This window comes from Primulina eburnea, chromosome 16 (genome assembly GCF_022965805.1).
Source record: "Primulina eburnea isolate SZY01 chromosome 16, ASM2296580v1, whole genome shotgun sequence".
Classification (NCBI taxonomy): Eukaryota; Viridiplantae; Streptophyta; class Magnoliopsida; order Lamiales; family Gesneriaceae; genus Primulina; species Primulina eburnea.
Genome location: NC_133116.1, coordinates 8,633,223 through 8,659,081, shown reverse-complemented (window position 1 = coordinate 8,659,081; position 25,859 = coordinate 8,633,223). Strand labels below are relative to the sequence as shown.

The following is a 25,859-nucleotide window of genomic DNA, read 5'->3' as shown; positions in this document are numbered from 1 at the left end:
GTTTTTGTAATTAAAATTTTTCTCAAAATATGTATCGAAAAATCGCAGTATTTTACAGAACAACAAAAACGTGAATTTGGTGATCCAAAATTGTTTCAAACTTGATCTAGACGTGATTGCTCAAACTTTTACGCATCGCACATATAATTTTCGCATAAATAACAACACAACGCATAATATGACAAGATCGATGCATCAAGAACAGAATATACGTGGCTTTTGATATTTAAAATACCGTAACGACGATACCGAAGCGGAAACGGAGCGAGAGATGATTCCGGACGATCGTGGCTCGATTTTCTTGAAATAAAAGTGAACTAAAATTGCTGGAAATTTGTAGAGAAAAGAACGATACTTGTTGATGGAAAAGGGAAAAGAAATAATGAAGATTGCTTGAAAGGAAAGAGTTTTAGAAACATTTCTTTCTCTTAGTCAAAAGGTTTGATGGAAAAGAAATGTGTTGTGTTTTGTTGTTTGTGTGTATGTATGTAATATACGTGTAGGTGTGTGTGTGAAAATGTGTGAGTGTGTTTGTGAGTCAAAGTTTGTGTGCTTGTGTAGTGCCCAAATTTAATACACGTATAACCCATGCATTCATTTAATTATTAAATCATTTAAATTAATTTTAAATGAGTTTTGGCGATGCATGATTTATTTAAATGCATTATTTTAAATTATTTATGTTTATGTGATGCACGTTAAAATGTCTTTCGAGTTTCATGTTTCAGGCGATCATTCGAGGCGGGATTGAGGAAAAGACCCGGTGACGATTTTTGGCAATTTTAGAGATGGTATTTTATTTTAAGTTGAGTTTGGGGGCATTTTAAATAATTTAGTGAGATGTTAGCATTTTGAATCCTAAAATAACTATTTTGTGAGTTTATGATTTTAGAACTTTTAAAGTCTAGTATGATGTGTTATATTTTAATTGAAGAGTTTTATTTAAAAGTTGAGTGTGGGTTAGTGTTTTAATTAGTAGACAATTATTTTAGTAAACCAAAAGTTAGTCTCCTAAATATTTAAAACACACGCACACACACAAACACAGTTTTACCCACACCTAGACACGCACAAACACACACACAAGTTCATTCTAGAATTTTATTATTTTCAAAGAGCAAAACCTAGGGTTCAAAAGCCTATAGCAGCCGCCCCCTTCCCTTCATTTTCCAGCAAGATTTTCGTGATTTTATTTCGAGAAAAACGGTGCCACGTTCGTCCCGGATCAACCTCGCTCCTATCTCCGCTTCGGTGTCGTCTTTCGGTAACGTTATCATCAAAAAGGCACGTATACTCTGTTCTTGCTGTGTCGATCAAGTCATATTATGCGTTGTGTCGATTTTTATGCGTAAAAGTTATGTATGATGATAGTAGTTTGAGCGGATCATGAATCGGATCAATTTCGAAGGAAAATTTTTAGATCTAAAACTCGTTTTTTTACTGTTCATGTCAAAACTGCGATTTTTCTGTTCATATTTTGGGAAAACTTTCAACGGCAAAAACGTGTAACTTTTCGATACCTTCGATTTGATATATGATTCGAAATTTTTGGACAACTATTGAGTGAGTTATGGCATTTTTCGTGGGACTGCTCAAACTGCGTTTCAGAAAAGTTATGATTTTGATAATTCTTGAAGTTTCAGTGTTGCAGGCTTAGTTGGAAACTGACGGGCGATCGTTGCTGCATATAAGCATGCTAGTTTTGAGGTTTGGTGTATTTTTAAGATTTTGATGCAAGTTGTTAGGCGTTTGAATGAGTTTAAAGTTGTAGGAAAGGGATTGAGGTTAATTGCATAATTGGTGTTGCGTTGTGTAGTATAGTAGACGTCGTATTGTGAGGTGTTTGTATAAGTTTTGATGCAATGTTATGGTGTTCTAAGAAGAGTCCTAAGATGGTAAATTTCGTTCCATTGATGTGCAATTGGGAGATTAGGCAGGTGCATAAGTTTTCTCGCAGGTTTCGAAGCAACGAGCGAACACGGACCCAAACACGGACCCAGGCACGGGGTCCGTGCCTTTGTTATTCCTTCAGTGTCAATTTTGCGAGACAGCACGGACCCTTGCACGGATGAGGGCACGGGGTCCGTGCCTTTGGGTTTCACTTAGTGTCTATTTCCAGTACCTACACGGACCCTCACCCGGACCCTGACACGGGGTCCGTGCCTTTGCTTTCCTTTCAATGTCTTCTTCCAGAGTCTACACGGACCCCCATCCGGACCCGAGCACGGGGTCCGTGCCCCTTCCGTTTTCCGACACACTCTAGGCAGTACGTACCCGGACCCTCTCCCGGACCCAAGCACGGGGTCCGTGTACCCTTGTTTTTGGGAAATATTTGTAAGTTCATTTTAAGTTAGATGTTATGGGTTAGTGCAAAGATTATTAAGGGCGTGTCGTGGGAAATTGTAGAAGGTCCTAAGATATGATTGAGCTTGAGAGTAAGCATGAGTTTTCTACGTCTAAGTAATGCAAGTTAAGTATGAAATTCACGTTAGTAAGTAGCAGCAACGGCCCCAGTCGAAGTCCAACGAATCCCTCAACGCCAAGTAAGTATGTTGACGTGCAAGAAAACATTTTTTTAGTTTTTGAGGTATGCTAAATGTCTTGTGACCAAATTATGTTAGGATTGGAAAGCGTTAAATTACGAACGGGGACCAATCCGCCCGTTAAATTATGAACGGGTTAGATCGTGGTTGTGAAGCGTTAAATTATGAACGTGGATCAACTGGCCTGTTAAATTATGAACAGGGATCTTATGTATGCGGCAGCGGATACGTCCCTGTCAGCCCAGTACTGTGGTATAGTCTGATCAGGCTCATTTAAGTTACGGGTCACTTGCTTTGAAACATCCTCTACGCAAAATGATGAAGTTATGTATGTTAAAGTATGTTCAAGTATGCAGCATGTTTATGAAAAGTTTAAGTTATGGCACGTCGAAGTATGTATGTACGTATGTTCAAGTTTATTATGCAAGTTCAAGTTCCAAGTATGTATGTCATATTTTCAAGTTGCATGTGGTTTTATTACGTATTACTCGTTATTTCCAGTTTATACGTGTTGAGTCTTTAGACTCACTAGACTTGATCGATGCAGGTGACTATGTTGAGGAGACAGGAGGTGATGACCAAGGGGCAGGCTTGGGCTGAGTGGCAGGCTAAACCCGAGGACCGCAAGTTTATGTTTATGCAAATTTTTAAAATACTCTGATGTTTTGATTTGAACGTGAGACGTTTTGAGACAGTTTATTTTAGCAAAATTTTATTGGTGACGGATGATTGTGAGATTTATTTTTATGAATGTTGAGTGACGACCGTATGAATGTTTTTATTTAAGAAAATTTAAAATTTTTCCGCAAATTTTAAGTAGTGTAGAATACGGTTCGTTACAGCTTGTGTGTTGATATATATATATATATAATTAAATATATGTGTGTGGTGTGTTTGCATCCATCTATATAATTGATAAGCATAAGGTGTGTGTGATATACGTATATATATATATATATATATATATATATATATATATATATACACACACACACACACACACATATACATAAAATAATCATGCCAATTAAAATATTAAACAAATTATCAAATTAAAAAAAAATTATTCCTTTAAATAAATTTACTAAAATTTTCTAATTTTAAAATAAAATGTTCCAATACTAATTCTTTAAAAGTTTAAAAATCCTAACATTACTAAATACATGAATTAGATCTTTAAATTACTAAAACTAAATAATTCATTTAAAATACCCCATCCTTAACTTAAAATAAAATACCGCATTAAAATTTACTAAAAATCGTCCCGGTCTCCTTTCCTCAATCTCGCCTCGAATAATCGTCTGAAACATAAAACTCAAGAAACATTTTAACATACATTAAATAAACATAAATAATTAAAATAATAAATTTCATAAATTAAATGAAAGCATGCATTAAAATCCTTTAATAAAATACATAAGAAATTTAATAACTTGCACGCACGTGGTTCATATGGACTTAAAATTTTCGGGACTTCACATTTTGAGCACTCGTATGGTTTTAATTAATAAACATGCATATGATATTTAGTAATATATCTTTAGTCAATTAATTTACTCGGCTCCAACTAATCTGGTATTGACAGATATAGCTCTTGTTGAATTCCCTACGAACTTTCTTCGGGAACTCCTTTCTTCAACTCTTCTATCAAGTCCACGACTAGAAGATTTGTTCCTCTTCCAAATAGCACTAGAATATTTGGAATAAGTTTCAACGTTGGAGAGAAAAATTCGAGAGGCGGCTCAAACCAAAAATCTTTTGATATGATCGGAAATATTGAGAGGAAATATTGGAGGATTTTCGAAAAATTCTAGGATAGTGGAGGCTTGCTTGGTGGCTAGGGTATGGCTGAGAAAAATTCGAGAGGCGGCTCAAACCAAAAATCTTTTGATATGGTCGAAAATATTGAGAGGAAATACTGAAGGATTTTCGAAAAAATTCTAGGATAGTGGAGGTTTGCTTGGTGGCTAGGGTTATGGTTTACTTACTCCTTTTTATAATCAACCCATGACCTAATATTTATAATTAATATTAATGGGTTTGAAAATTGGGTTAGTCCAACTAGTTTAATTAATTAATCAAAGTCCATTAAGAATTTTAATTATTTAGTATGCTGCATTTGTACTCCTATAAGCCCATTAAACATAATTCTCAGTATATTTAATTTAATATTTAAAAAACTCAACTTTTGAGTTTAATAAATTAAATTTTCAAATTTTATAAATTCAACTCATTGAATTTATTATCTCCAAATTTCATAAATTCAACTTCTTGAATTTACTATCTCATAAATTCAACTCCTTAAATTTATTTTCTTAAAATTTAATTATCATAAATTCAACTCATTGAATTTACGATATCATAATATAAATTCAAGTTCTTGAATTTATTTCTCCGTGAGAACAAATGATCCAGTATTTGTGTGACTCTCAATGGTTCAGGGATACAGCTAGCCGTGAGTTTACAACTCTTTGTGATTTAGGACATAATCTTTTCTTCGGACTTACCCTAATTTGCCTCTTTTTTTATGTATCAACAATTGATCATGAGAATGTCAGAAATCATATTTCTAATTAAACCCATCGAATCATGGTAAGAGCGTCTGGTAGCATCGAGCCATGATTCCCTAGGTATCACTGATAGTGCCTGCAAGAACCAGTCGATTATGATTAACGTACAATACGATCTTTTCATCTCATATATCCTGATCGAATCAGCAATCATTGGTTCATCGAAGGTTGCATAATAATTCGATAACTATGTGACACATATTTGAGAATAAATAGTGGCATCGCATGTACAATTGGAGAACTCTTTCTCTAACGTACATCTCATACTCTGGCCAGAGATTTCATGCAATATTATTTCATCAGATCACATAGGATATTCACACTTGTAGGTGAGCATTGAATTCCCGACTACCATGCACTGGATCCTCATGTGTCACAACTGTACCCAATCTCGTCACCTGACGACTCTCCTGAAATAGGGTCCAGTGCATGGTAGTCGGGGTACCCAATCTCGTCACCTGACGACTCTCTTGAAATAGGTAAACGAGTCAAAGCACAGCCCTAGCATATAAAGCCTCAGTGTTGTCCCGTATCGTAAGGACTAATGATGTACAATCTTAACCACAGACATATCCTCTCGATGAATGATAACCACTTGGAAAGTTTGATGGAGCGTAGTTCGGTATAATCATTATATGACTACCTATATGCATGTTTGGACATCTCTATGCCCTTACTAAGAAACGTGGTACACAACATCACAGATGCTAGTCTCGAGCTCAAACGAATCGACGTATTAGGCGACTGAATCGACTATGAATGAATTTAGATCATACAGTGTTTACAACTACAAGAAATTTTACATTTGGCGACGCTGACTAACGTAGCAAAATGCAAGCAAAATACGTCGCAGAATATTTGGCGACGCAAGAACTCGTCGCCGACCTACGTCGCAAATTGTTCGTAGGCAAATGTCAATCGGCCATTTGGCGACGCGGAAAGTAAAACGTCACTAACGGTTTACGCATTTCGTGACGCTGAACGCACATGTCACCAAAAGGTATTATCATATGACGACGACTTCCTTGCGTCGTGAAATGTATTTTTGATTCAATTTTTCTATATTATTGTAATTATTTGGCGACGCAAAAACCTCGCCACCAAAGATATTAGATATTTAGCAACGCCCTTAGCATTACCTATTTTCTATTTTTTATTTATCCTCATTTGCTGTCACTATAAATACATTGTCAAAATGTGTCATCGATGTTATTTTTGTCTATTAAATATGAATATCAAATAAAATAATTATATATAACAAAATTTAATAGATGTACAATTTACTATTCAATAATCAAAATTTTTTTTTTTTAAAAAATAAGCAAACTAATCAAATAATGTTTATAAACAAAATTCCTCAAACACTAATTAGATAATGTTGACAAATAAATAAAAAAAACTACATATTCGTTGTCGGAGGCGAGGGAAGCGATGGAGGAGATCAAGTCGAAGAGCCTGTCGGTGGAGGCTGGAAAGAGAAACCGAGAATGACCTGTTACAAGTGTTGCAATAATGCATCAAATTTTTGTTGTTGCTTACCTATAGTCTGTAGTCTATATATGCTAATTATTTTATGCATCAGTCTATACTAAAACTCATTAAAATCACATACGAAGAACAATTATAAGCATAAACAATAATCATGATCATCACCATTGTTACTAAAAATATAATGGAAGAAAAGAAAATATGTTCTAATACAAAACAATAAAGCAATTTGACGTCCAAGATCCAATATTCGACAAAATCAGCAATTATTTGCAACCGGTTTCAATATTCTCTCTTATCCAAGCAAAGAAGCTTGACCATGCCAAAAAATAAAAGCATAAAATAAACAAGCTATTCGAAGGAATGACACTAAAAAATACCAATAACAAAACCCAGAAAATATATAAACCAATAAATATAAGAAAACCAAGATACATATACATCGTATTGGAAAAATTCACAAACAAAACAATTAGTATTCATGGCTCCCCTAAAGAAATAGCAAAATATACTTACATATTTTTATGTTGCCCAATCATTCTTCTATTTTCATCCTTTGTGAAACAATTGCTCAAAGGTGTCGATCACGCTTGGAAGCTCTCCCGTCACAGGATTGGGACATATACTCTAGTTCAATATATAATACAAAGGTCACATAGAAATTAAGAAAAAAAATGCCGTAAATTGAAATTCTTCCACAATGAATAATTAGAAAAAACAAATTAAGATTTGAAGATCAGTCCCAAATATATGACAATTAACAAGTACAAAGAAATGAAGAGTTAAAGAAATGCATGGGAAGTAAGTCTGATGAACATGAGCATGGGTGGCAAATGGGGAGACACAAAACTGTGGAGAAATGGAAAACAACCTATCTTGCAGTCAAGACTGAGCTTGATGATCTTATCCAGAGAACTCGTGTAAATGTTGTAATATGCTTAGTTTGATACAAATTCTTTCTTTTGTCTAACTTTCCATGTTTGCTTGGCTTGAGGAATTTTGCAGCAAATCTAGCTAGTGCCCTTAGAAGAGAGCAACCAATCGGCCAGAAGTCAATCATGAAATCTTGACATATGAAAGCATATGTGCTATCCTGTTAATCAAAAGTAATTAGCTTAATGTTGACCCAAATCAATAAATTAATAGTTTTGTTAAAACAAAAATATGATTATTTGTCATCTAGCATTGTCAAGTATACACCATACCAGAGAGTTGTAATTTTCTCAAGAATCTAACTGAAGTTACCTCATTTTTAAGAAGAAGAATCAAAGTATGGTATATTAGGTAGCCAATAATATAATATATAATTGTGCAATAATTAAACATTGTGAGATGTGAAACCTGATTGACTATTTTTAATTTCATAATTACGAGAGAACCAAATATGGACGTTAAGAACTTCACTGATACATACAGAGCAATAACAAATACATAATCAAGAATCAAGAATACACACAGAGCAATAAAAAAAGCATTCTCTCTTAATATAAAGTTATATTTTCTTACTAACCAAATCAAAACACTCGACAAAAACATAATAATTTATTCAATGGGAAACTTCAACAGAAATTCGTATCCACCATGGATTTGTTTCAATTTATTCATACATTAAAGTTTGTTGTCTTCAAGAAGAAGCCAAAATTTAAAACTGCATAAGTAGACCCGAAAAATGCTATGGTACAATATTTGCATCTACTCAAAATCAAAATTTTTAAGAATTGACCATCAAAGATTGGGTTACTAGAATTAAGCAGCTTTCTTCACCTCAACAGACTCGATGTCGATGAACTCCCGCCCCGCCTCTTCCGATTAACAACAGCTTTCTGAAAATCTTTCACTTGAATCCACTTCCCGATAGGAAAAAAGGAACAATGATGTTGATTTGAGATTCTATGAGGCGGGGAAAATTGGGGGAGAATGGTGGGAGAATGAAAATACTTAATAAATAATATAAACATAATTAAAAAATTATAATTTTGTATATAATTATATAAAAGCTATTTGGCGACGCACAAAGGACAATGAGTTACTCCATGTTTTAGCGACGTGGAGTGTACGATGCGTCACGAAATGTATCAATGAAATATCTTTTCCCACCAAAATTTTCGGCGACTCTTGTTACGCGTCGTGGAATGATTTACCAGTTTTGCGACGTTCTAGGGTTATCTTTCTGCAACGCTTTAACTGAGTCATGTTGCTAAAGGACCCAGAACGTAGGAGGGAAAATTTCCCGCCATGTGTTAGCGACGTTGAATGTGCTCTACGTCGTCAAATAGTTAGTTACATTTCGTGACGCATTAACTTTGTCCAGTCGCCAAATAACTCAAAATAAAGGTGGGAAAATGGGTGCATACGATTCAATATTTCAGCGACGTTGAACACATTATGCGTCGCCAAATGGTACCATATGGCGATGTTGAATGGTACCATATGGCAACAGTTGGCTTACAGGGCATCTACTCTATAAAGAATATGTGCAGTGATTCATCCAAGAACTTCACGAGGTCCTGTGTGAGCCATTATTTTCTAGCCAGAATGCAATAAAACCATAGTAGATTTAAGGATTCATTAGCAGAAAACCCCCGAGAAATATAGGAGAATTACTTGAAGGGCCCATAAATACAAACATATAGACGAATCTTTTGGGTCGTATGTTTCAGGGAAAAGAAAACGAGAATAAGAAAAATATGACATAATAAAGGAATCGGATAAACAGACAGTTCCAAGTCCCAATATCCAGCATATTCGTCTTAATGAACTCTTGATAGACATACTAGTGGTGGCCGAACAGAAGCGCTTATTACGGTCCCCTGTGACTAATAAAAGAAAACTTTAAAGAGACAAAAATTGTAAAAGTATTGTGCTTCTACAAAGCTAGAGGACGCAATATGAAAGATTGTTTCAGCTTACGAGCTGAAATAGAACGGCTAATGTTGATAAGGAGGACCAGAACTTGCCTATTGAATCATTACTATAGTTATAATTGAGGGGTCCTATAGTGAGGACACATGAAACGCGATGAAAGTTCTTCTGCAAGTCGATGGGGATGGAGTACCATCTCATCACGACTGCCTTCTCATCTCAGCCAAAAATAGCTAAAGTGCAAGAAGATTTTTTTGGGTGAACAAGGTCTTATTAGATTTCAAAATTTATGCATTCGTGAAGTTAGTAATAGATAATTCACACAGCATGCTACAAAGAGGACAAAAGTTTTTTTTTTATTGTGAAGTTTCATTCCTTATGCAATATCATATTAAAAAGACCAAGCATCAACTTATTATGGGAAATAAGATCCACTTAACACCTCAACTGAAATTCCTTAACTCTAGTTGGAGCAAGCAAAGTTGTTTGAGATAGTGAGTTGACCACATAATGTCACACAATCATTTTGCAAAGATCTATGGCAAATCGAAAAAGGAAGAATGCAATTGAAGATTCCTTAACATGGAGGAATCATAAAGTTGTTTGTAATTATAGTCATAACCTGGTGCATCATGTAAGAAGAGAAGATAAAGAAAATAACATGCTCACCACAACATGTTCACTAGATGTAAGACTAGGAAGTCCGACGAAGAGTACCCCTGAATTGGTAAAGACTTTGATAACACTCTCACAGTACAAGATGCAAAGATGCATTACTGGAGATATAATCTAAATATGGGTTCCAAAGCGTCAACATAAAACCAAAGTTCAAGCTGATCAAATAGAAAAAAATTATGCACTTAGGATGCGAGTTGAACAAGCATATTATCATATTTTATTTTCTTGTCGCCCGCATGGGCTTAGCTCAGTTGGTCAGCAGCAGTAAATCTTGGAGCAATGATCAGGGATCGAGTCTCGCAAGCGGCAGTGTGGGAGTTAAATTCCCTCCAATGAGGGGGAGCTCCTTGTGCGCGGCGTAGCATAAGGTCTAGCTGTTGCTGGTTGGCTAAGTCACCATGATTTACCTCCTCTCACATTCCTGTCGGGCCGGGGGGTGAGGGGCGCCTAAGGTGAGCGATTTCACCTTTTGGAGCAATATTTTATTTTCTTGTCTTACTTTTTATCAACACTTTCGAGTGTAATCACCAACATTCTAAAGGTCAACTAAATTGTTGTGTTCTCCAAGTGATCGCCTTATTTTGCTTCGCGAACTCCTGTTTACGATGCTTAACTAAAATTTCATGGACCCGTGAAGTTGGAAGGTGTTATCCATGCGTAAGAGGCCAGACCAACCCCGCAGTAAGTTTAAAATGTTGACACTGTAAGAGGTCACGATAATAAAATTAAGTCCCGAGATACCTCACCATCCAAAAAGGTGGGTTCATAACTTTCATTTGAGAAAAAATCTTGTGAATCAGATCCACTCTCAAGTACGACGCGTTAAGCGTTATGTTATTTCTCATGAACCAATAATAAGAAGCAATAGTGACAAGAAGTCATATCGACTAAAAAATGCAACAAATCAATGCATAAGTCATAACGACTATAAACAAGGGATACACCAATAAAGAATATTATTTATTCAAAAAAATAATTGACCGACTTTGGCAAAGTATAACAATTTCCAAACTATCAATGTATAAAGTTACCCCGTCAAATCCATCTAACAGGTATATAATACAAAACTCAATCATCATAATTATTTCTCAGTGACCAGCCCAGCTTTCATCTCAAGACTAATTATTTTCAAGATATGTACTATCCATCACCCCCAGTTCATTGGCATCTTTACAGATTAAGATGCCTATGATGTGTTATAAATTCAATTTCAGTATTTGGCCCACTTTGTCTAAAAAAGCCCAAGGCCTTTAGACAATATCAAAAAACCTATAAATAGATGATCATTTTCATTCAAGGTACATACTCTCTCATTTTCGTATATTTCTGACCTCCAACTTTTAGAGAATATATGTGAACTGTCATAGTGTCTATGAAGGACAACCCTCAGTGTCTATAATGTTTGTTTGTGACGCAGGTGACGATCCACGGAGTTTGTTGTTTGCTGATTTACTGCTACAAGGATTCATCTGCATCATCCATTCCCTTGGTAAGGTGCAGGGACTAGTTTAGCTGTTGTCTACGTACGCCACTCATCTATGCCAATAGCCTACGTCAATCGTTAGCATCAGTCGTCTACGAGTATGTTGATCCATCTGCGAGCTAATCTTCTACGACTGCCTAGACCTGTTTTGAGTTAGTCGGAGTACCAATCTACGACTACTTAGATCCATTTACGATCCATAAGGATCTTTCCATGGTTTACGTAAATAGTTTGAACAAGTACATTGTTGGGCTATATAAATCCATATAGTGAGTTTTGTATGGAATCGATATAGATCATTAGAAATCATATGCTCTATTTACAAAATTCTTCAAACAATGTTATCATTTCCATATAAATTTTATCTATTTTGTTGATTTAATCTTGTCGTTTTTGTTGAGCTTTCTCAAATATAAGAATCTGTGTTTTGTTCGGATTTTAAAATTCTCATTCCTTTTCTTTAATTTTTAATTCCATCATGAGATTAACACCAAAATAATAGCTTACAAGTTTAACACAAAAACCATCTAATTATAATGTAATAATATATTAAATTATAATATTTAAATATAATTTATACTTAGCCCATTAAGCCCGATGTTATTAGGACTATCGTAGAAATACTTGGACCTGCTAAAACTGATGCTGATTTGGGCTTAGATACACACTTCGGGCTTGAATTTGAATCTCCAACCAGTAGGGCCTTGTGACAAGGCTGGTCAGATTAGTTTATTGGGCTACAGTCCTTCAATCCATATTATAATTTACCTTGAAGCGTTGGGTGGATCCACTTTCAAATTTTGGTGATGGCCCAATTAACAATACTTTGGATCCATATATAACTTATATGGCTCCTCCTAGGATACAATAATCGGTGCCTGCAAATATGAGAATAAATAATCTCTAGATATCTTTTATATGCATCTTCCTTCAACGTACACGCGTTGCATGATATTTATGTACATACAATATTATTGTGCATTAACTAAAACTCTGAGTTAAACCTGCGGACAGACTCAAGTGGAAAAAGCTTTTGTGAGATTTCAAATTGGAACATTGGTCCTAAGTTTCATGTACTCAATCTGTTAAAGATAGAGAATTTGACCTAACTCAATCTCAAAAACTAACTCAATGGGGGATGATTGTCTAAGTTTATATATGCAACTATCAGGTATTTTATCCGACCGATGTGAGACAACTAACACACCCCTTCACATCCAGGAATGAACATCTGCATCGTGAAGTTTACATTATGGGCAGAACGGGTAGCCCAGTTATGAGCACTCCAACACATAACAGTAGAACGCGGGCTCTGACATCATGTTAAGATTGAGACTTAAACCTAACTCAACCCCAAAAGCTAGCTCAAGGGGTGAGGGTTGTCCAAATCTATATATGTAACTCCCAAGTATTTTATCCAACCGATATGTAACAACTAACACAATCAACTCAACTACAGGGTCTAGATATCTTTGCTGGTAATAGTATATATCTCAAACATTAGTAAGAGGAAAATCCGTCAACTTTAAAAATCGCTCTTGGTTAGGAGACCCTAGGATAAGTTGCTAAAACAAACGGTTCACCGGTTCCATCGACTAGACCCTTACGCGAATCCATAGAACTCTCGTTTTTACATTTCGCATTTTAGGGCCAATTAGGCCAATGGCAATCCAAGAGTCCATTACAGCCAATGAGCTAGTTTAAGAGAGAAGGCTTCCATTTTTCTTCCTTTTGTCTTGGATCGAGAAAGAGTGAAGCTTAACTTAAGCTTGTTCTGCGCTTTCAAAACTAAGCAAGAAAAGAAAGGGGCACCGTTTCTTTGTAATGTTTACTATTAACACAATGATTTTAGAATTAGATACACGTCCTATTATCAGATAATATCTAAGCTTGTTTCGACATATGTTGAAGTTTCCAACTTCTTAACATCGTTGATTCTTCTCCCGAGTTGGTCGATGCACCAAGAAATGGAATCAAGAATCTAATTCATTGTTCGTGTGTTTGTTTTTTTAAAAAAAAATAATCTAATTCATTATTTAGATATTAACAAAAACAAGAAGAAGGAAAAAAAACAAATTGAGATTCAATGACTCAAGTCTAACCTCCATTTTTTAAAAATTAAATTATAATTCTAAATTTATATTGGATTCAAATTATAAATTCGGGTGTAGTACGGATTAGACTTATTACAAATGGAATCTTTTACTTATATTTCAATTCTATCTCTGTCGTAACTGCACTTTTATCGCAAAATGATTGGCTATTGACGATCTATGCTCGAGTATTTGGGGTTAATCAAATCTCAAATTGATTGATGCTTAATTAATACTAATTAAACCAGAGTTCCTGGCTCTAAACCTAAGCCATTAGCTAATATTATTATTATTATTATTAAATATATGTTTAAAAGGCGTAATTAATTGATTTGTGGATGCTATGATTTAATAATCAAGATTATGAATTGAAGTGGTTTTTATGTCGACCTACGCAAGCAACTGGAAAGTAATTACAATTAGCTGTATTATACTATTACATACGTGATCTAGGGCTATGTTTGGTAGCCATGATAAGGGGATGATTATTAAATAATCATCTTTTATCTCGCGTTTGGTTCATTTTTTATTTAGCTTTCAAGTTCTTGATTATGATTGAAAGCTCGCACTATTCATGTTATTTATGTGATTAAATATCCCTACTCAAAGGTTTGATGATGTATAATTTTTATATAGTGATCATAATAAGATTGTATATTGACCATGATACCCTTTAATTGTCTTCTTCAATATAATATGAAAATTAAAATTAGTTACGATTTAATAATTATTAGAATATTTAAATTTTTATTACATTATTTTATAAATTAATTTCATATATTTTTATTATTTTCAATCATTTTAAAGAAAATAAATTGTAATACAAATCTATCTTAAATTAAATTTTTATAAATTTTTAATCTTATTAATTATTTTTTATGAAAATAATATTTATTAAATTTTAATTTATTTTGTTTATTGAATTAAATTAATTTTAATAAATGTAAATTATAATTATAAATATTTAATTATCTATCAAATTATTTTAAAAATATTTATAATTATTTTAAAAATTAATAATATTGTAATTATTATTAAACTTTATTTAACATTAACATTCAAAATATTATAAATATTTTAAATATTAAAGTAAATACATATTTACAAATTTATTTCTAATAAATATATTTAAATTAATATTAATAAATATAAATTATAATTATAAATATTTAATGATCTATCTAATTATTTTAAGAATATATATTTAATTAGCACTTGGGACATTTTGTCATTACAATAAAATTTACAAAATTAATCCATAATTTTAAGATCATATCAAACATCATATTATCTATCACATTATACTATTAATCAATATCTCTCATTCTTTAATCATTCTAATTACTAATCATTTACTTATCCCATCACACATATCAAACGGAGCCTAAGAGTATGTCTTTTGTGAGACGATATCACGAATTTTTATCTGTGAGACAAATCAACCCTACAGATATTCACAATAAAAAGTAATACTCTTATTATAAAAAGTAATTTTTTTTATGTATGATCGAAATAAAAGATCTGTCTCACAAAATATGATCTACGAGACCGTTTTACACAAATTTTTACCGTGATCTAATTATGTGTCATCCTCTATTCATGTTTAATTTTATTAATCCCATTTAAGTACAAATATCTAGGAACAGTTACGTGGCTTTTCGCATCATGTTCGGACCTATGTTATATATATAATCATCAAAATCAAATAAGACGTGGCGATTAGTAATAAAATTTTGAGGAATGATCGTCTACGGCGCACACTATGATGTTAAAATCGTAGGATCGTGTTGCTTTCGAATAAGATCTATTTGATCTAATAGTGGACCCAAAACCTAAACTTTGAAGTGTATGTTTATGAAATTTTGATTTATTCCTAGCTTGATTCATATTGAATTATCTTCTTCAATTTCACGAGAACGAATATCGTATTCAAGTTTTGGTGTAAAAAACTAGAACCAGAAAATCGACGACTTACACTTTGTGTCAATTATTAAAAATTGAAGTACGAAAATGAAATTGAAACGAAATCGTGTTAAACTATGGATGAAACCATCAAGAAGATTTATGAGTCGGAGGATCGATTGAGCGACATGATTAATCTATTATTATATTAAAGTTGAGAAACAAATTGTTCAGTGATATGATTAATGATAAAATTTCTAATTTGCCCATATAATTTTCATATGACCTCTATTTTTTATTTTAAATACAAAATTATCCTTATTCTGCAAACTAATTACAAAATTGATGAAATGAAAAACAAAACAAAACAAAACAAAACGACATTGTACAAACACGTAACGTAAGCACTAGTATAAATAAAAGTCGAGATTATAAATTCGCTTTATTGAAGCCTCCCGATTCCCGACTATGAAGATTTAAATTTCTGCTCGAATTTTATATTCAAATTTTAGTAAAATTCGGTTTATTATTAGTAGGCTTGCTTCATTTCTTTTGGAACTATTTTTGTTATGACGTTGGAACATGCAATCGTTTTCGTCTAGTTCATATTGAGTAAATGAAAAGGCCAACACAATATCTTCTAAATACTATCTAGATAAAGAGTGAGTCTCATGTGAGATCGTCTCACGAATTATAATATGTGAGACATGTCAATTCTACCCATATTTAGAATAAAAATTAATACTCTTAGCATAAAAAGTAATACTTTTTCATGGGTGATCCAAATAAGAGATTCGTTTCACAAATAACACAAGTTTTTGTCTTAGATAAATCATTCTGAACAAATATTGAATATAAGGACAAGTAGTCCATTTAACTTGTCATAGTTTCTGTTTTTGTCATTTAATTTGTTAAAAAATTGACTTTTAGTGTTGTAAATTAAATTTATACACTATGCCAATTGTAAGTATGATAATTTTGAAATATTAAATTTTTTGAAATATTAATAGCAAGAAAAATGTACAGAAAATATACCACAGTGGTACAAGTTTGATTATATGAGTTGTCTACAACTCTTGAAGAATATCTAGATATTGCAAAATTATTACCAACATTCCTTAATATCGTCTGCTGAGAAATTTCTTCTAAAACCTTCAAAATACAAAGGAAAAAAGAAAATAAAATTGAAGAAAAATAATTATAGTGTAATAAATTTAGTTCTCCAAAATTGGATTTCTACATTTGATCAAGCTTGTGTGCCACAGTGGTTTTAAGCTCAGTGTCAGATCCGGACCGGTCTCATTCTCACCAGAAGGAACCGGTTTGACCTCACGAACCGGCTCGTTCCGGTTCACCAAATCTGGTTCGATGGTTTGGACGGAGAGTAGTGAGTCGTGACTCGAGGCCCTTTCCACTTCATCGTCATCGAAGTTCTTGCCATGATCCCACCCGGTGAGGGTGAACTTGGTTTCGGAATAGTTAGAAACATCCGCGACAATCGAATCAAGTACGTGCCTCTTTGCTGAGCGCTTGAACCGGCTGCGAGTTTTGACTCGGCGAAGGCCGGAAACGAGGGCAGCTGAGGAGTGGTCCTTGGATAGGTGGCGGATGTCGTCGCCTTGAACAGGCTTGATTGAGCGTCCTCCATCACCGGGGGAGTAAGAGTCATCAACCAAACCGGAGGATGGGATCACAAGCGGAGAACCTCGGAGAACAGCCGCCACCGCCGCCTGGCACTGCGACCACTTGCCGGAATTCATCAACCCTACTGACCCCTGTACAGGGTCGATGATCCGCCCGCAGGCCTCGAACAAAAGCGACTCAAGAATCACTGTTGAAAAGTAACAAACAGAAAAAACACGATCAGCTAGCTATACATCAAGATCCATATCTAAGTTCGTTCATGGTTCATGTAAGTTCAATTTGTTGCACATATTTATAAGAATCTACATTTACCATGGCGGAGATGAATGGGTCCGGAATTGATGAGATTGATAACTCCAGCACGGCCGTAGAATTTTGCAAGAAAGAGGGTGGCGTTAGCTTGTGATTGAGATGATTTGATCCATTGAAGGGAAGGCCTGAGAACGCAATCTTGACTACATCCTTTTCGCAGAGCTCTGCAGCCATTGCAGCTCATTTTCCCTGGAGAAGAAGAAGAAGAAAGAAAGAAAGAAAGGAATGCCGAAGAGAGAAAATGAAGGGTATTTATTTGCAAAAAACACAAGCAAGTGTGATCTCATCCCGAAAGGGGCAAAATAGGGTTTTCACCGCAGGTGATGCCGGGAGCAAGCAGACATGTCTCCCTGACGTCAAATTTGCCGCATATGTGAAAATTGAATAATGACGATGATGATAAATAAATAAAAATGTTTATTTTTTTAATGTTAAAAATATTATTTTTTTATTATAATTACGAATAAAATCGTTTCGTTTTGTGAAATCGTCTCAAATTATATCAGAATAAAAAGTGAGTCTCTTGTGAGATGATATATATCCATGAAACAGATCAATTCGATTCATATTTATACTGAAAAATAATACTTTTTACATGAAAATAATATTTTTAATAGATTTTATCGGATATAATATCTATCTTACAAAATTAATCCATGTGAAATTCTAATAACAAATTTTGTGAAAAAAAATGAATTGTGTATTATTTATCGTACCATCATGTTGGAAGAGTCATTAAAATATTTGACGAGATGACTACATGAATGACGAATTTCAGCACAATATTATTTCGGTAAATTTCCAAAAAATACCTCTGTCAATGTTTCAATTAAAATTCAGTACCTAGCCATTATTTTTTAAAAATCAGTACCTGACAGATCTATATATTTAGTTTTAACTACCCAAAAGTAAATTTTACATTTTTACCCTTTATTATTTAAATAAATATATTATTTTATACACAAAAATTATATTATTTTTCTCCATTTAAAATATAATTTTAACAAAGTATTGTTTCTCAATTATCATGGAATAAAAGTAAATACTTATTTTGACATACCAAGTACCTATTATGGGGTTTCAGATACTTGATTTCGCTCTTTGAATATTCTAAATATATAAGAAAATACTATATTTTCGAGCATTCACCATAAATTCAGTTATTGTTGGTCTTTTCATGAAAAATGCATTAAGATGACTTATTCATGTCATTTTATTTTTTTAAAAAAACATAGGTCATCACTCATCATGAAATAAGATTAAATATTTATTTTCACTTAAAAATGCTTATTTTGGAGTTCCAAATGCTTGATTTTACTCTTTGAATACTCCAAATGTGTAAAAAAAATACTGGATCTTCGAGCCATCACAATAAATTCAATAATTGTTGGTATTTTCATTGAAAATACATTAAGATGACTTATTCATGTAATCTAATTTTTGAAAAAACACAGTTTCTCACTCATTGTTAAATTAGAAAAATTACTTATTTTGATCGATAAAATACCTATTTTCGGGTTCCAAATATTTGATTTGGCTATTTGAATACTTCAAATGTGTAAGAAAATACTTAAGTTCCAAGTAATATTAAGTGACTTTTGATTGTGTCATTTGTGAAGTTAAATGTGATACTTAAATTGGTACAAAGAGTATCTGATTAAAGTATATAAATACGTGATTTTACCCCGTAAATACTCATATCCAACTATTTGAGGATGCCAAAATATAATTTGAAGTTAATATTAAGTGACACCGATGATGATATTCGTGAAGCAAAAATGTGATACATAAATTAATACAAATAATATATAATTCGAGTTCACAAACACTTGATTTTACCTTTTAAATACTCAAATTCGATTGAGTATGTCAAAATATATAATTTGAAGATAATATTGAATATTTTTTGATGATGAAATTTGTAAATAAAAAACGTGCTACCTAAATTGGTACAAATGGTACCTAATTTGATTTCACATATACTTGATTTTACCCTTTTAAGGCTAAATTTTGATTATTTTGGGATATAAAAAAATATAGTTTCAAGTAATATTGAGTGACTTTTGATGTGTCATTTGTGAAGTTAAAATGTGATACCTAAATTAGTACAAAAAATATCTAATTCGAGTCTACCTATACTTTATTTTACTCCCTAAATGAGAAATATTTTAATTTGAGTTTTCAAATACTTGATTTAGTAAATGAGATACTCACAATATGTATTAAAATACTGGATATTCGAATAAGCAACGTAAGTTCATCAAGTGTTGGTATTTTTATGGAAGATATATTTAGATGACATATTTATCTCATTTAATAATTTAAAAAAAAAACAAATTCTCAACTAATCATGAAAATTTTAAAGTACTTTGTTTTACTTTAGAAGTACCTAATTTGAGTTTGCAAATACTTGATTTCGTAAATGAGATACCCATAATATGTATTAAAATACTAGATATTCGAATAGGCAACGTAGGTTCACCAAGTATTGATATTTCCATGGAATAAGCATTTGGATGACATATTCATATCATTTAATATTTTTTCTGTAAAAGAAAAAACAAATTTCCAACTAAGCATAAATTTTTTAAAGTATTTGTTTTTATTTGTGAAGTACCTAATTTGATATTGTAAATATTTAATTTGTTACATGAGATACTCATAATATGTAATAGAATACTGGATATTCGAATATGTATCGTAAGCTCACCAAGTGTTTATCTTTCCTTGAAAGTACATTTAGATGACATATTCATCTCATTTAATATTTTTTTTGTGAAAAAAAAAAAACAAATTCTCAACTAAGTATTGAAATTTTAAAATATTTATTTTTACTTGAGAAGTATATAATGTGATATCTAAATTAATACAAATAATACCTAATACAAGTCCACAAATATTTGATTTTACCATTTAAATACTCAAATTCGATTATCATTTGATGGTGTCAATATTGAGCTTTGAAGATGATAAGTAAGTCTGAGTGCTCAAATCGACGTTCGTATATAGGAGAATGTAAACGTTGTTTCGGTAACCTATAAACGTCGTTGATCTTGTGTATTTATAGAAATCTTGAATCCAACGTCTATATATGAAACGGCTTCTTTGACATCTGATAGGATCAGCTTTATTACCTAAAAAGGTTCCTGCAAAAAGCTTCAGAACAATAAGTCTTGTTTCATACCACATTTGGTAAAACGTATTAAATGACTTTGTTCAGCATTACTGATGCATTTAATACTCGTACTTGGTAAAGTAACGGTAGCATTTAATATATGACCGATAGGTTTTGATTTAGCAAAAGTCAAGTTTTGCTTCTGTTTTTCTAATATGATAAGTACACGAAGAGTACTGCTCTGTTAAGACGATACGAGAACTTCTGTTTTTATATGTTCTTCTGGTTTATTAACGAGATCAACTGGTTTTGACTATCAACACCACAATTAAATTAAGTCAATCAGAGAATTTGTTTTTCCTTTTATAAAAAAAATGTTAAATGAGATGAATATGTCATCCAAATGCATCTTTCATAGAAAGACCAACACTTGGTGAACTTACGTTGCATATTCGAATTACATATTATGAGTATCTCACGTACCAAATCAAGTATTTGCAATATGAAATTATGTACTTCTCAAGTAAAACTAAATACTTTAAAATTTTCATGTTTATTTGAGAATTTGTTTGTTTGGTTTTTTTTTTTTACAAAAAATATATTAAATGAGATAAATATGTCATCCAAACGAACCTTCCATAGAAAACCAACACTTGATGAACTTACGTTGCATATTCGAATATCCAGTATTCTATTACATATTATGAGTATCACATGTACCAAATCGAGTATTTGTAAACTCAAATTAAGTACTTCTCATCCAAATGCATATTCCATGGAAATACCAACACCTAGAGAATTTATGTTGCATATTCGAATATCCAATATTGAATATATATTATAAAAATCTCATTTACGAAATCAAGTATTTTCCAACTCAAATTAGGTATTTCTCAAGTAAAATTTAGTACTTTAAAATTTTCATGCTTATTTGAGAATTTTTTTATTTACAAAATATATATTAAATGAGATGAATATGTCATCCAAATGCATCTTTCATGAAAAGCCAACACTTGGTAAACTTACGTTGCATATTTGAATATTCAGTATTCTATCACATATTATGAGTATCTTCTATATCAAATCAAGTATTTACAAACTCAAATTAGGTACTTATCATCCAAATGCATATTCATGGAAATACCAACACTTGGACTCTTTGAGAACTTACGTTGCTTATTCGAATATCCAATTACGACATCAAGTATTTGACAACTCAAATTAGGTACTTATCAAGTAAAACTAAATAATTTAAAATTTTCATGTTTATTTGAGAATTTTTTTACTAAAAAATATTAATTGAGATAAATATGTCATCCAAATGCATTTTTCATTGAAATACAAATATTTGGTGAATTTACTTTGTCTATTCGAATATCCAATATTTTAATACATATTGTGAGTATCTCATTTACGAATTCAAGTATTTGCAAACTCAAAATAGGTATTTCTCAAGTAAAACTAAGTACTTTAAAATTTACATGCTAAGTTTGGAATTTGATTTTTTTTACAAAAAAATATTAAATGAGATGAATATGTCATCCAAATACACCTTTCATGAAAATACAAACAATGACTGAATTTATGGTGGTCGTTCGAAGATCCAGTATTTTCTTACACATTTGAAGTATTTAAAGAGCCAAATCAAGTATCTGAAACTTCAAAATAGATACTTTATATGTCAAATAAGTACTTAATCTTATTTCATGATGAGTGAAGAAGTATATTTTTTTAAAAATAAAATGACATGAATAATTCATTATAATGAATTTTAAATGAAAAACCAATAATGATTGAATTTAAGGTGATTTTTCAAAAATATAATATTTTTTTACACATTTGTAATATTCAAATAACACAATCAAGTATCTGGAACCTCATAATATGTACTAACACTTTGGTAGATGGAAAACACACAATTAATTTGGTGGGTAAAATTATATCTTTATTTAAATAATAAAAGGGCAAAAAAGTAAATTTATCTTTTTAGGTAGTTAAAACTAATTTATAGTGTGTGTCAGGTACTGATTTGTAAAAAAAATCATTTAGGTACTGAATCTTAAAGTAAATATGGACAGATGTATTTTTTCCAAATTTACTCATATTATTTCATTACCAAAAAAAAAATTACAATTATTTTTCTCAAGATTCTTTGTACTTTTTTTTGTTTAATAATAATGCAGATTCACGTAGGCTAGACTTTTGAAAATACCCTGTCACCATCCACAAATTTAATTTTTTTAGCACAAACGTGATAATTAATTAATTTAAAACTCCATTTTTTGATCAGGTCGCCACATATTTACATACTTCGAATAAAATAGTATTTTACTCGAGTCGTTGTCGTAAATTTGGTCATCCTTTAATTTAATTTATAATTAAAAATATTTACGCTCGACGACTCTTCATTACATAATGAGCCATCACTAATTTATTATGTTTTACCATTAATTAAAGGATTAATGAATATAAAATCATATAATCCATACGGTGAATTGAAAAGCCAGGTCGTGAATTCTCCTATATTATTTTTTAAAAAAAATTATATGTCGAGAAATTAAAAAATTGATATTTGTTAAGGCTAGGTTAAATTTATAAGATATTATAATAATATTAATAAAATTTTAGGTTAAACAAGTATTACCTCTGCGTCATCACCTCTCTCTTTTCTGATAGTGAAACCTCTTGGTTAAAATCAAGAGATAATAACATTTTTTCTCTCATTGATTTATATTATTTCGAGTTTTGGTTAACTGGTTTTTAAATTTTGGTTTTGGTACAATAACTTGATTATTCTTTTGTATATTTTCCTTACTTCGCCGCGATGTTTATTTGTCGTCGGAATTTTAGCCGCTCTTTCTCATAAAAAAATCTCGCATGAAATGTAATATATATTTAAATGAATATTCGGAATTGAACTATACCATTATATATCTCCTGGTTGGCTTGTGATTGCCACATGCGAACGTCAAATTCATTATCGAATGGATAACAGTATTTTATAAAGATAATCTCCTTAACAAAGGCAGAAGGAAACTTAGGAAGTGAGTAGACTTCCACATATTAATAGTATTGGATATAATAGTTGTCTTTGTTGGTAGAACCATCTGAACATTATATTTGATTATTTGTGCTAATGTATAATTGAAAATATTTGAGTTGCATAATTACCATCAGCTATAGTTTTTTATCTATCGACAAGCTTTCGTTCCCACAGTTTGTATGAAAGTCAAGTCACGGGTTTGATTTGATGATTTCCATTGATTCAAAAGTGAACAATTATTGAGAGGGAGATTGTTAGGTACAATAATTGTCATTGCTGGTAGAGCAATCGAAACGTGATGCTTGTGTTGTTGTACAATTTAAAAGATTTGAGTTATATCATTACTACCAATTATAATTTTGTATCCACCAGCAAGCGTTCGCTCCTACCGGTAGAATTTGCAATTTTTTTAAAAAAATAATAATGACAATTTTTTTTTTTTTAAATTTTCTTGACGTCGAAATCCCGACATCGTGTGCTTGAACCTAAATATTAAATTTAAAAAATAATTTTGGTTAAATATTTTAATATTTTTTCAGCGTGATATTGATATGAAACTTATATTTTAATATGTATTTCATTATAATTGAAAACTGAAACAATTTTTTGATAAACAAAAATACAAGAAAGGTCAACAAAATATATTATTGACTCAAATTTTATTAATTACATGTAAATAAAATTCTCAAAATATGCAGTTAAATAAACTGGAAAAATTCATTTAATCTTTGGCAATTAATTTCTTGAAAATTCGAAAATGAATTTAATGCTTGCGATAGCTATGATTCAACTTAAAAGGGCCTTATCCAAAGTCTCGGGCCCAAAAAATTTGTTTTGGCCCAATTCATCCAGTTGGATGACACACTATTTCATCTCACATAAAATTATATTAATATTTAATATCATCACCAACACCTCATTCATTCAAACAGAACTGTGGTTAGGCTTATTTTACTTTCAAGTTGAAGTAATAGGTAAATAATTATAAATAGCCAAGAGTTTGATTTTTCAATAACACTTTTTCGGATAAGTCTGTTACATAAAGTTTGACTAGCGTAGTTCGCAGGTTATTTCGTTAGTTCGAATATTTATCCAATGCATGTCAAATGGTAGTGTTTGCGGTTCTCACGTAATAAAAAAACAAAAATAACTGTATGTAGATTTTTTTTTAATTTAGTTAATAAAAAATTAGATTAACACACTATAAATTAAAACATTTGTTAGAAAAGTATGTAATTAAATTAATAAGTCAAAACAGTCATTCTTAAAAAGTAAGCTAATATAATATTATATCTATATATTTGTAAAAAAATTAGATTATAACTATATATACTAACCCAAAAAAATTTAAAATAATTTGAAATAAAATATAAGGTGAAGCAAACCTTTGTTTCCAAAATTTAGCAAGAAAATAAAAGCCATGGCTTGGCCAAGACTTAGTTTTCACGTCTTATAACCAAAGAATTTGAAGTTAATGCATAATTATTGAATTCATAATGACATTTTAAAAAGTTAATATTCCAATATTCAATAAAGAAATATGAATAAAATGATTGTCCCGTTTGTTAAATGTGACTGAAGATTATTTAATCCATATGAAAGTACTTATATTATTCCACAAAAGGATAAATAAGTTTAATCATGGAATTTATAAAGAACAGGGATGCTACGATTAACACATTAATTTCATTGATAATTGCACAAAATACTAATTATGATCCAATCGAACAAGTTAGTAAAATTCAATGGTTTTAATACCACTATACTTATACTATAAATCCAAATAGTCAAACTCAAGTTTTCCATGAATATTTTTGAAAAATTACCAAATAAGGAAATTTAAATTCCACTGCGTTGTGGTCAAGATTTTTGGGGAAACTCAATACATCCCCATGGTTTTTTGTACGATATTATGAAGTATTTCTTTCTCCTATTTACGGTGAAAGTTGAGTCTTTGGAACATCAACATGTTTTATCAATTTTCATTAAAATGTGATGGACTCATCAGATCTAATGATATTGGAATATGTGAAAATTAACTCCAAATAGATAATAAACTAATTCATCACGACTATTACTTATTAAGAAGGGGGAAATTTCATTTTTGATCCTATGTGTATTTATTT

At 31.6% G+C, this 25,859-nt stretch overlaps 1 protein-coding gene and 1 long non-coding RNA gene across 2 annotated transcripts; both read right to left on the bottom strand.

Moving 5' to 3' along the window:
* Positions 1-6,464: 6,464 nt before the first annotated feature.
* Positions 6,465-8,510, bottom strand: LOC140817422 (uncharacterized). Its single transcript, XR_012114760.1, has 4 exons — positions 8,366-8,510; positions 7,473-7,694; positions 7,118-7,228; positions 6,465-6,605 (listed from the first exon to the last, which is right to left on the bottom strand). It is a non-coding gene; the product is annotated as an uncharacterized lncRNA (long non-coding RNA).
* Positions 8,511-16,712: 8,202 nt separating this feature from the next.
* On the bottom strand, positions 16,713-17,919 carry LOC140816892 (LOB domain-containing protein 42-like). The gene is made up of 2 exons (XM_073176384.1): positions 17,576-17,919; positions 16,713-17,450 (listed from the first exon to the last, which is right to left on the bottom strand). The coding sequence occupies exons 1-2, from the start codon at positions 17,757-17,759 to the stop codon at positions 16,834-16,836; spliced, it is 801 nt and encodes a 266-aa protein (XP_073032485.1). The 5' UTR covers positions 17,760-17,919; the 3' UTR covers positions 16,713-16,833.
* Between the last annotated feature and the right edge of the window lie 7,940 nt (positions 17,920-25,859).